Source organism: Eucyclogobius newberryi, unplaced genomic scaffold (assembly GCF_026437365.1).
Source record: "Eucyclogobius newberryi isolate DKJ021-1_F unplaced genomic scaffold, fEucNew1.0.hap1 SCAF_16, whole genome shotgun sequence".
NCBI classification, from domain to species: domain Eukaryota; kingdom Metazoa; phylum Chordata; class Actinopteri; order Gobiiformes; family Gobiidae; genus Eucyclogobius; species Eucyclogobius newberryi.
This window is the reverse complement of record NW_027315790.1, coordinates 6291544-6304043: the sequence shown is the minus strand read 5'-3', so window position 1 is coordinate 6304043 and position 12500 is coordinate 6291544. Positions and strand designations below refer to the sequence as shown.

The 12500-nt window shown below is 40.6% G+C and overlaps 1 protein-coding gene across 2 annotated transcripts in view; it reads left to right on the top strand.

The window, feature by feature from the left end:
* The window catches only part of LOC140361615 (retinoic acid receptor beta-like), a 147040-nt gene that overhangs the window by 33283 nt on the left and 101257 nt on the right, over positions 1–12500 (top strand). The window contains exon 1 of one of the 2 annotated variants that reach the window (XM_072447347.1): positions 4722–4910. The exons of the other annotated variant lie outside the window; for it this stretch is intronic. Coding sequence (XP_072303448.1) covers positions 4754–4910 — 157 coding nt within the window. The 5' untranslated portion in view covers positions 4722–4753. Of the gene's footprint in view, positions 1–4721; positions 4911–12500 lie in introns of those variants that run through there. 2 annotated transcript variants of the gene reach the window in all.

Sequence of the window (12500 nt, the reverse complement as noted above, 5' to 3'; positions counted from 1 at the left end):
GTGTGATCTGTGTGTGTGATCTGTGTGTGATCCGTGTGTGATCCGTGTGAGATCCGTGTGTGATCCGTGTGAGATCCGTGTGTGATCCGTGTGAGATCTGTGTGTGATCCGTGTGTGATCCGTGTGAGATCTGTGTGTGATCTGTGTGTGATCCGTGTGTGATCCGTGTGAGATCTGTGTGTGATCTGTGTGTGAGATCCGTGTGTGATCCGTGTGAGATCCGTGTGAGATCTGTGTGTGATCCGTGTGTGATCCGTGTGTGATCTGTGTGAGATCTATGTGTGATCTGTGTGTGAGATCCGTGTGTGATCTGTGTGTGATCTGTGTGTGATCTGTGTGTGAGATCCGTGTGTGATCTGTGTGTGATCTGTGTGTGATCTGTGTGAGATCTGTGTGTGATCTGTGTGTGAGATCCGTGTGTGATCCGTGTGTGTGATCCGTTTGTGATCCGTGTGTGTGATCCGTTTGTGATCTGTGTGTGAGATCTGTGTGTGATCTGTGTGTGATCTGTGTGTGATCTGTGTGTGATCCGTGTGTGATCTGTGTGTGATCTGTGTGTGATCTGTGTGTGAGATCCGTGTGAGATCCGTGTGTGATCTGTGTGTGATCTGTGTGTGATCTGTGTGTGATCTGTGTGTGAGATCCGTGTGTGATCCGTGTGTGTGATCCGTTTGTGATCCGTGTGTGTGATCCGTTTGTGATCTGTGTGTGAGATCTGTGTGTGATCTGTGTGAGATCCGTGTGTGATCTGTGTGAGATCTGTGTGTGATCTGTGTGTGAGATCCGTGTGTGATCTGTGTGTGATCTGTGTGAGATCTGTGTGTGATCTGTGTGTGTGATCTGTGTGTGATCTGTGTGTGATCTGTGTGTGATCTGTGTGTGATCCGTGTGAGATCCGTGTGTGATCCGTGTGAGATCTGTGTGTGATCCGTGTGTGATCCGTGTGAGATCTGTGTGTGATCTGTGTGTGATCCGTGTGTGATCCGTGTGAGATCTGTGTGTGATCTGTGTGTGAGATCCGTGTGTGATCCGTGTGAGATCCGTGTGAGATCTGTGTGTGATCCGTGTGTGATCCGTGTGTGATCTGTGTGAGATCTATGTGTGATCTGTGTGTGAGATCCGTGTGTGATCTGTGTGTGATCTGTGTGTGATCTGTGTGAGATCTGTGTGTGATCTGTGTGTGAGATCCGTGTGTGATCTGTGTGTGATCTGTGTGTGATCTGTGTGAGATCTGTGCGTGATCCGTGTGTGATCTGTGCGTGATCTGTGCGTGATCCGTGTGTGATCTGTGCGTGATCTGTGCGTGATCCGTGTGTGATCTGTGCGTGATCTGTGCGTGATCCGTGTGTGATCTGTGCGTGATCCGTGTGTGATCTGTGTGTGATCCGTGTGTGATCTGTGTGTGATCCGTGTGTGATCTGTGTGTGATCTGTGCGTGATCTGTGTGTGATCCGTGTGTGATCTGTGTGTGATCCGTGTGTGATCCGTGTGTGATCTGTGTGTGATCTGTGCGTGATCTGTGTGTGATCTGTGTGTGATCCGTGTGTGTGATCTGTGTGTGATCTGTGTGTGATCCGTGTGTGATCCGTGTGAGATCCGTGTGTGATCCGTGTGAGATCTGTGTGTGATCTGTGTGTGATCTGTGTGTGATCCGTGTGTGATCCGTGTGAGATCCGTGTGTGATCCGTGTGAGATCTGTGTGTGATCTGTGTGTGATCCGTGTGAGATCCGTGTGTGATCCGTGTGTGATCTGTGTGTGTGATCTGTGTGTGATCCGTGTGTGATCCGTGTGAGATCCGTGTGTGATCCGTGTGAGATCCGTGTGTGATCCGTGTGAGATCTGTGTGTGATCCGTGTGTGATCCGTGTGAGATCTGTGTGTGATCTGTGTGTGATCCGTGTGTGATCCGTGTGAGATCTGTGTGTGATCTGTGTGTGAGATCCGTGTGTGATCCGTGTGAGATCCGTGTGAGATCTGTGTGTGATCCGTGTGTGATCCGTGTGTGATCTGTGTGAGATCTATGTGTGATCTGTGTGTGAGATCCGTGTGTGATCTGTGTGTGATCTGTGTGTGATCTGTGTGTGAGATCCGTGTGTGATCTGTGTGTGATCTGTGTGTGATCTGTGTGAGATCTGTGTGTGATCTGTGTGTGAGATCCGTGTGTGATCCGTGTGTGTGATCCGTTTGTGATCCGTGTGTGTGATCCGTTTGTGATCTGTGTGTGAGATCTGTGTGTGATCTGTGTGTGATCTGTGTGTGATCTGTGTGTGATCCGTGTGTGATCTGTGTGTGATCTGTGTGTGATCTGTGTGTGAGATCCGTGTGAGATCCGTGTGTGATCTGTGTGTGATCTGTGTGTGATCTGTGTGTGATCTGTGTGTGAGATCCGTGTGTGATCCGTGTGTGTGATCCGTTTGTGATCCGTGTGTGTGATCCGTTTGTGATCTGTGTGTGAGATCTGTGTGTGATCTGTGTGAGATCCGTGTGTGATCTGTGTGAGATCTGTGTGTGATCTGTGTGTGAGATCCGTGTGTGATCTGTGTGTGATCTGTGTGAGATCTGTGTGTGATCTGTGTGTGTGATCTGTGTGTGATCTGTGTGTGATCTGTGTGTGATCTGTGTGTGATCCGTGTGAGATCCGTGTGTGATCCGTGTGAGATCTGTGTGTGATCCGTGTGTGATCCGTGTGAGATCTGTGTGTGATCTGTGTGTGATCCGTGTGTGATCCGTGTGAGATCTGTGTGTGATCTGTGTGTGAGATCCGTGTGTGATCCGTGTGAGATCCGTGTGAGATCTGTGTGTGATCCGTGTGTGATCCGTGTGTGATCTGTGTGAGATCTATGTGTGATCTGTGTGTGAGATCCGTGTGTGATCTGTGTGTGATCTGTGTGTGATCTGTGTGAGATCTGTGTGTGATCTGTGTGTGAGATCCGTGTGTGATCTGTGTGTGATCTGTGTGTGATCTGTGTGAGATCTGTGTGTGATCTGTGTGTGAGATCCGTGTGTGATCCGTGTGTGTGATCCGTTTGTGATCCGTGTGTGTGATCTGTGTGTGATCTGTGTGTGATCTGTGTGTGATCTGTGTGTGATCTGTGTGAGATCCGTGTGTGATCTGTGTGAGATCTGTGTGTGATCTGTGTGTGAGATCCATGTGTGATCTGTGTGTGATCTGTGTGAGATCTGTGTGTGATCTGTGTGAGATCTGTGTGTGATCTGTGTGAGATCTGTGTGTGATCTGTGTGAGATCTGTGTGTGATCTGTGTGTGATCTGTGTGAGATCTGTGTGTGATCTGTGTGTGATCTGTGTGTGTGATCTGTGTGAGATCTGTGTGTGATATGTATGTGTGATCTGTGTGTGTGATCCGTGTGTGATCCGTGTGTGAGATCTGTGTGTGATCTGTGTGTGTGATCTGTGTGTGATCTGTATGTGACGTGAGGTAGTACTAATGGTATTCAGTCATACTCAAATGGTGGTTGATTTTCACAGGGACAGGGACAGTGTACAATGTAACATTGACAAAAAAGAAAATATATTTAGTACCATGTTATAGGGATTATTGTATTGCTGTGTCCTTAGACATTAGTATGGATCTGGTGTGAGTGATTGGTGGTGGGAAGAGAGCTGAAGCTACAGTTAAAGTTTATCACCACCAAGGGTGGTTCTCTCCTCTCTTCTCCCTCTCTCCCCTCCTCTCTCCCCTCCTCTCTTTCCTCCTCTCTCCCCTCCTCTCTTCCCTCCTCTCTTCCTCCTCTCTTCCCTCCTCTCTCCCCTCCTCTCTCCCCTCCTCTCTTCCCTCCTCTCTCCCCTCCTCTCTCCCCTCCTCTCTTCCCTCCTCTCTTCCTCCTCTCTTCCCTCCTCTCTCCCCTCCTCTCTCCCCTCCTCTCTCCCCTCCTCTCTTCCCTCCTCTCTCCCCTCCTCTCTTCCCTCCTCTCTCCCCTCCTCTCTTCCCTCCTCTCTTCCCTCTGCCTGCGCTTCTCCGCTCCGCCTGCTCCGCGCTGCAGAGCCCGGTGCGCGCCCACGTGTGTGTGTGTGTGTGTGTGTGTGTGCGTGTGTGTGTGTGTGTGTGTGTGCGTGCGTGCGTGTGCGTGCCTGCCGCGCGGTGATGTCAGCTCGCACCGCCCGCCTGCATTGCCTGCCTGCCTGCCCGCCTGGGTCATTTGAAGGTCAGCTCAGCCTGGGAAGGGTTCACGGAAAGTTCACTCGCATATATTATTAGGCGATCCAATCTTTCATTCTCTCCTCCGCCGCGGTTTAAGTTTGGAAACGCGCGGCGCGGAATGAAGACAGAACGCGCATCCTTCATCATCTTTTACGCGTGGTTTTAAGACTGTTGCCGCGTTTTGGTTTTGGATGTTTTTTCACAGTTACTCCGGGCTTGCTTGTTATTATGGAGCGGTCCCGCGGCAGAGCGCGTCTTCTCGGAGCGTGGACACTCTTATGCTTCTTTTAGCTTCAATTCCTGCGCGGGACAACGGAGACGAGTGACGGAATCTTCTTCTTTTTTTATTTTGTTGCCAAGACGTGAATGAAAAAGGAGAGGGAGAAAGAAAAAGAGGAAGAAGCAGCAGGAGACGCAAAAATAAATAAATAAAAGAAGTCGCAGGAGTTTTGGATGGAGTTGTTTGGTTTGGGATCGCGTCAAGACGAATAGTTGGCAATCGACAGAAGTTGTTTTTGTTGTTGTTGTTGTTGTTGCTGGTGGATTTTTTGTCTCTTTTATTTTTGGGATTTTTTCCCCCCTTTGCACCCGACATGTTTGACTGTATGGACGTGCTGGCGGTGAGTCCCGGGCAGATGCTGGACTTCTACACCGCGTCTCCGTCCTCGTGCATGCTGCAGGAGAAGGCGCTGAAGGCGTGCATCAGCGGGCTGGCGCACCGAGAGTGGCAGCACCGCAGGAGCACCAACTGTAGGTCCTCTTCATTTGCTTTGGGCTGGGGTTTTAAGGCACTGCAGGTGAACAGGGAAACAACTTCAAATGTGGATGTGTCAATTTGAAACTTTAAGAATGTAAGATAACAATATATTGCACGTTTTTCATCACGTAATGTTTTCGTATAAATAAGGCACTTTTCCCCCCTAATTGCACATATTTCGAACATATAAAAAAAGCCTTCATCTTAGATACAAAAAATGTACAGTGGATTTTGGAAAAGAAAACTCGATTTTGCTATTAAAGAAATTTGCCTGATTTTTTTCCTGTTAAAACTTGAATAAATCAGACTTGGATTAAGATATGAACAAATCCTTGTGTCTGTCAAAATCTGGTTAAGTACCAAATTGTAAAGTTTGGTGTGTAGGTGCTGCTTTAAGATCTGATCTTTAAGTTTCTGTGGGAGAAAAAAAAGGCATTTTTGCAAACTGCCTTCAAAGTTACAATGTCTCATATAAATCTGTGAATGCAAGTTAACAACAGCAAACATGAGACGGTTGTTGTTCCCACCTTAAGACTTAAATGTCGAAAGAGCAAACTGAGCAAAAATAAATAATCAAATAAATAAATATATATTTTTGTCAAAGTGTCTCGCCTTAAATGGGCCAAAAAATGTTGGGAAAAGTTAAACAGTTTTGAGAGATTGTTTGATGTGGTGGTTTGCTGTAGTTTTTAATGTTTTGTTGCATTTTCTTGTCAGCTAAATGTTGAAGAAAATATATTGAACTTTGGAATAGGTTGTTGCCTGTCACAACGGCTAACTGTGAAAGTGAAATATTCCAAAACTATGTCAAAATTCACCTGTTGAAAGAAAATTAAATGTGATATGAAAAAAAAAAAAAAAGTTGAAAGCTCAACAATCAATGTAATTTTAAAGATGAGCGTTTGAGCTACAATAGGGACATTTGTGGCTGTAAAATGTAGAACTGAGCGCGGTGTGAGCACAAAGGTCCAGGTGGGTCGGGACTGTCACATGATGATAACGTGGTCGGATCTCACACCTTTACCAACTCTGATTTACCCCCAAAAACGGTGTGTCTTATATTCATTTCAATGCAAAAAAGAGGCTTCAAGTCTCAGGTTCACGTTCACATTTTTTACATTCATCGGAATTCCTCAATAATGTCTTGGCTTAAAAATTAAATTTCAACACAAGAGGTTGTCTTAGGTAACAAAATAATCCACTTATTGCTGTATCTTATTCTGTTCAAAATGTATGAATCACTATATTGTTGTTTTACAAATGTAATCAAACAGTAATTAGTGTTTTTCTTGACATTTAATTTCCCACATGAGAAAAAATCTTGAAAAAAAAATCCCAAAGATTACATTTCTCATGTTTCATAATATTGAGATAACAACCACATGAGGTGAGACAAAAGTGAAAAATGTTCTATTTAATGATCAATATCTTTTGAGCAGAAGATACATGACAGTGGGTCACTCTTTTTTATTTTGTTGAAAAATAATTTTGAAATATCTTTTTTGAGCAATTCTGATGAATCGTTCTTGATTATCCTGATTAGAAAGTGTTGTGGTTTGCTGTAATTTTTCACATTTTATTGCATTATCTTATCAGCTAAATGTTTCAGAAAAATCTAGTCATTGTTATTTTGTCGAGCTAAATGTTTGTAGGGAAAAAAGGGGAAAAGTTCAGTTGCATTGTTGGCTTATTTTGATTCTCTACGGTTTATTTTGGCTGGTTACGAAATATATTCACACTGATGAAAAGCAGGTTTAAAAAAAATGAAAGCTTTTGAAAGTTCAGCGTTTGAAAATTCAGGCTTGGAACGTGAAAGGCCACGTGGGTTTCTTTTTGTGTTCTGGAATTTCTGATTAAAAAAAGATAGAAAAAGAAAAATAAGTTAACCTGTTTGGGGAAAGATTGCAATGGTTGGTAGTATTTTGAGCATTTAAACAGTATTACTCTCCTTTATGACATTGTTTTTTTATTTGACAGTCTGCCTTTGTCTTGCAGCCTTGTGCAATAATCAGCAGTTGTTTATAGGAAAGAAAGATAATAGTCCGATTGCAAAGTTTGTTTTCACGCAATAAACCGGCGTCTTGAAGATTTCATACTTTTGTCCTAAATATTTTGGATTAACCCTAACCATCGTAATATTGAACCAAGAAAAAAAGCCAGAACGTTTACATATTTGAAAGATGAAATGTATTATAGTCAACGACAATTCATTAAATAATCATTGGCTGTAGTCATTTTAGTATGAATATTTCAGTATGAATATTTCAAACTCAATTTTGAGTCTCGATATAGTCATTTTTAACACAAAATAAAAGTACTTTCCTTTTCCTGTGGTCTATTTCAGGTCAGATCGGTCTAAAACTGTTCAGAAAGGTCACATTTTTTTATTGATACTTGCTCAAAGTAGTATCTGGTTTTATTAATGATTAGTATGCGAGTAAGAAGAGTCTGCTGTTAAAAAAGTTAAAATATGGTCAAAAACATGGTTGTGGCACACTGTCATGTCAGATCAGAGCTTTGTACCGGTCATATCTCGTCTCCTTCTGCAGACAAACAAAACCAGCATGAACAAACAGCATAAAACATTGCAATGCGTATAAACTGTACAGTCATTTCATAATCATAAAAAAGTATAATAACAATCAAGATCTCCATTTCCTTGCCGCCCTGCTCCCTCAGTGCATTTAGTCAAGTCCAGTTTAGTCAAAATGAGTTTCTACTTCTGGAAACACAGCACTTTTACTACTGGTGACTCTTTCAAATATCATTCAATTTCAGATATAAAAAGCAAGCAAGCAAAATGTATTATATATTGCGCAATTTGCACATTTACAATCATTAAAATGCATTAAAATCAGAGAGCAAACATGATAAAAACATAAGTAATCAGCATCAACTTTTTATTGCATCATTGTGCAACAGATCAAATAAATGTATGAATAAATAAATGGTTATACATGTTCAAACTAAAATAAAACCAAACTCTTGGCTTTACAGGAGTTTTATAAAGCTCTGCACTTTGCCCTGTCCCTCAAACTCATGTGGTCATGTGCCTGTGCTTACGACTGCCGAGTCACGACCACTGGCCCTGACACTGATATAGATAAATAACTCCAGACCCCCCTCACCATGGCCCCTTCCACCCTTTGGCCCCGGGGCCCTGATAGTGTCCCTCTGTCAGGCCTGTGGGCGCTGGGCCGATGCAGCTGATGGATCACACGGCCCACAGATTAATGAGTCTTATAACAACAACACACAAAATACCTAACGGTTTAATACAATTTACAAAAATCATTGTAGATATTAAATTTAAAGGTACAGTATGTAACTTTTTGGAGGTGGGAATTCAACTGCAAAATTCAATGGAAATCAAAAACTTAAACTGTGTGGAACATGATCCGTTCAGATACGTTTAATTTATTCATTAGTTTCATCCATCCCAAAAAAACAAAAGTTACGTACTGTGCCTTTAAATGTAATAAAACATCTTTAAAATACCTATACATTTGTACTTTTAGTTCAAAAATGGCAAATACATAGCTTTTTGCAGTTGTTCCATGAGTCATAAAACATCCTAAATTTGCCTTTTATCCTTTTATTAATTACAAACTAACTATTTTGAAAAGTAACTAAAAAAATGTAATCACTCCATTGTTTCGAAACATTTTTGGAAAAGAAAGCATTTTGTGACAGCTTGTTTGTTTAGTGTCGACAGATCTAAACGCGCTAATCTGTCTGGTGTTGACTTCATGCTGTTTGTAACACTAGAATCTGTCAGTCTAGTCAATGTTTTGATACCCAGAATGCACCTGGGCATCCTCAAGCACTTGTCCCTGTTTGCGTTGCGTCGTCCCCCTGCTGCTGCCTTGTGATTTACTGTCATCTGATAACGCCTCGCTCCTCTGGAAGTGTTTGCTCAAGGGCACGCAGTCACAAGTGGCTCTTATCAGCAGCAGTGAGAGTGCGACCTCTGACCCCTGCATGTATCCAGTAACAGAGCACCCGATAATACAATAAAGCAAGGACTAAAAATATGAGTCATCAACTTACTGAAAGTGTACATGACATGAATTAATGGTTACGTATTATATATATATTTTTTATATAGAATTTAAGATTTTTATTTGCATTAAGAGCTTGGAGACCTTGACACCACATTTATTTTTTTCATACTGTAATAGTCTATTTCTATATTATTATTGTTATTTGTATTATTGTTTACATTTACTTATTTAATTTTTTGTATTTATTTATTTTTATTTGATTTATTCTTTTTTAAATATATTTTTATTAAAAAAAAATCATTAAAATAGTATGTTTGGTTTCAACATATTAGTTTTCACTTTGAAACAACATTGTCGAACTAAATACATTTTATTATTTAATTGAATCCACTTAATTCTATTTTACGAACATTTGGAATTTGAATTTTTACGTCAATTTTCAGTGAAACATATTTCACTCAAATACAAAATTCCCTCTGTCATTTCTTTTTTAATTTAAAATATCAACAAAATGAAGCAAGTAATTTTAAACCTGCTCTATTCATTTTCCTGGTTTAAATTTCCCAAATATGACCAATCTCTTCTACACATAAACCTCAGATGAATGAAAACATCACATGATCATTTCTATATAGGGAAAATGTATATAGTTTTAGGTAAATTACATAAAAACTATACTTAAATACTTATTCACCTGCATAGTATTCATTTGAAATTAATTTGGACATTTTTTCAGTATTTACATATTTCCTACTCGTTTGTGTGCAAGGGTGAAACAATGTAGTGTCATAAATGATTCAGTTTTATATGTTCAAATAATCAATAATCAAAGCCTCGAGTGCAGCGTGTGGCTCTTGTTCTGTTCAGTGTAATAACAGTGGCTCATCTCTGCATCAGGGTCATCTCCACACGAACATGCTGCACTATCAAAGCAAACCCCAAGAGCCAAAAGAGGGCCCCAGAATAAAGGTCCAAGCTCCCAAAAATAGAAAAAGTACATGACAAGAAGCGCTGCGTGAGTACAGTACGTGTGAGAGGGGGTTCTTTTGGGTCGTATAGTTTGGGGGGGAATGAACAGCTGTATGGTTCTCTACGTATTTTTGCTGTTTTACCTCAGTGTTTTCAAATGTTTATATAATTATAGTGTAATTATTGATATCCCAAAATAGCATACAAAGTCCGATTTTAAATTCATGTTCCCACATCGCATAAACAGACACTTCCCTTTTCACTTTGAATGACTTTCTAAATAATGATTTATGTTTCTCCAACATTCAACTCAACAGTGCACATGTTACATAAATTATACAATTTTTACAGTCACACCACAGGGCAACTGAAATGTCCTGTGGTGTGACTGTAATACTGTAAAAAATCTAGAATAAATTACTTTTAGACAATTCATAAAAGTGTTGGCATAAAGTATGTATATATATATTATTTTTCTTTACTTAAACTGCACCTTTCTCTCTAAGAAGTTGAATGCTGTGTCATGAAAAATCCCATATTTAAAAAGACAGTTCCTTTAGGGTGAGACAGTAATAGGTAATTTATGATATTATAATGCTATGATATTTATATTATGATATTTTTTAACATAGTACATTTGGCGTGAATGTGCTGCTCGGATCTGTCAGCACATGTTAAATATCTATTGAAAAGTTGTAATGCTCGTGAAAAGACTTCCTTGCTCTTTTTGTGGAACTAATTTGTTTAATTTTTTGAATCATTAAGTGTGTATTTTGCCACAAATACGGATCACACTGCAGTAAACGGTTCAAATGTCTCTGCAGATACACATCGACAGAAACTCTCCCACTGCCCAGTCACCACTTCATTAACTCCTTTTAATCTCTCCAACATCGTCTCACACACACATTCTCCATCATCCTCGCCCTCCACCATCATTACAACGTCGTCACATGTACAGATCATGAGAATATAATCGTCCCTGAGCGCGTGGAGCTGTGTTGGAGCTCAGATCAAGTATAAAAAGTACACACAGGAAGCGGCCTTTATGTTTCCTCCGGTTCAAAGCGCCGCCACTCGTCGGGCACCAAACAGGAGTTAATCAGTCTAACCCGGCTCCTTGATCATTGTAAATCACCGTGTGAGCAGCAGAGGGGGGAGAAGGGGGTGGAGGGAAGAGCCGGAGCGGTCAGTGCCTCGTCAGTGTGGTCAGGAGGCAGCGTCGAGCCCTCGGACACTTACGTGAAGAAAACGGCTCATCACTGGACTCCCCGAGATGTGTTTGACCAATCAGACGGCAGCTTGGAGAGAGGTGTGGTCAGAGACAGGATGAGGAAGAGGCCAGGGGCATCCGGGGAGAGGAAGCAGGCGAGGGCAAAGGTCAAAGGTGGCGGATAGGATCACTGTCTGGGCTGTACATCATGTTTAAGAGGGCCTTTTATGCAGCTTTTGTGACTTTTACAAATATTGTCAGGACAAATGGTAATTATTTGAGTAAACGACTCACGGATCAATACTGTCACAATGAAGATGTGATACTCAGAGCAAGCGGTGCTTCATGAACCTGAAATGTGGAGGAGGCTTCCAGGTTGGAATCTGATAGGTTTACGCTGACATTTCAAAGATGAGTAATTTATTTAATTTTTTTATTGAAGCAAGATCATAATTCCATACGAAAACTTTTAATGTTCAAAAAAAGAGCCAGGGTTTCCCGGTTCTCATCAGGTCGGAGTCTGTCATGTTTTCAGACTGGTTTTCCGCCCAGAGACAACAGGGGGCGACGATGGGCACTTCAAACACCCTGAATATGAATAATGAACCATCACATTGACAAGATGTTTAACAGTTCTCCTTTGAGATGTTTAATAGTTCTCCTTTAAGATGTTTAATAGTTCTCATTTAAGATGTTTAATAGTTCTCCTTTAAGAAGTTTAATAGTTCTCCTTTAAGAAGTTTAATAGTTCTCCTTTAAGATGTTTAATAGTTCTCCTTTAAGAAGTTTAATAGTTCTCCTTTAAGATGTTTAATAGTTCTCCTTTAAGAAGTTTAATAGTTCTCCTTTAAGAAGTTTAATAGTTCTCCTTTAAGAAGTTTAATAGTTCTCCTTTAAGATGTTTAATAGTTCTCATTTAAGATGTTTAATAGTTCTCCTTTAAGAAGTTTAATAGTTCTCCTTTAAGAAGTTTAATAGTTCTCCTTTAAGATGTTTAATAGTTCTCCTTTAAGAAGTTTAATAGTTCTCCTTTAAGATGTTTAATAGTTCTCCTTTAAGAAGTTTAATAGTTCTCCTTTAAGAAGTTTAATAGTTCTCCTTTAAGATGTTTAATAGTTCTCCTTTAAGAAGTTTAATAGTTCTCCTTTAAGATGTTTAATAGTTCTCCTTTAAGATGTTTAATAGTTCTCCTTTAAGATGTTTAATAGTTCTCCTTTAAGAAGTTTAATAGTTCTCCTTTAAGATGTTTAATAGTTCTCCTTTAAGAAGTTTAATAGTTCTCCTTTAAGATGTTTAATAGTTCTCCTTTAAGATGTTTAATAGTTCTCCTTTAAGATGTTTAATAGTTCTCCTTTAAGAAGTTTAATAGTTCTCCTTTAAGAAGTTTAATAGTTCTC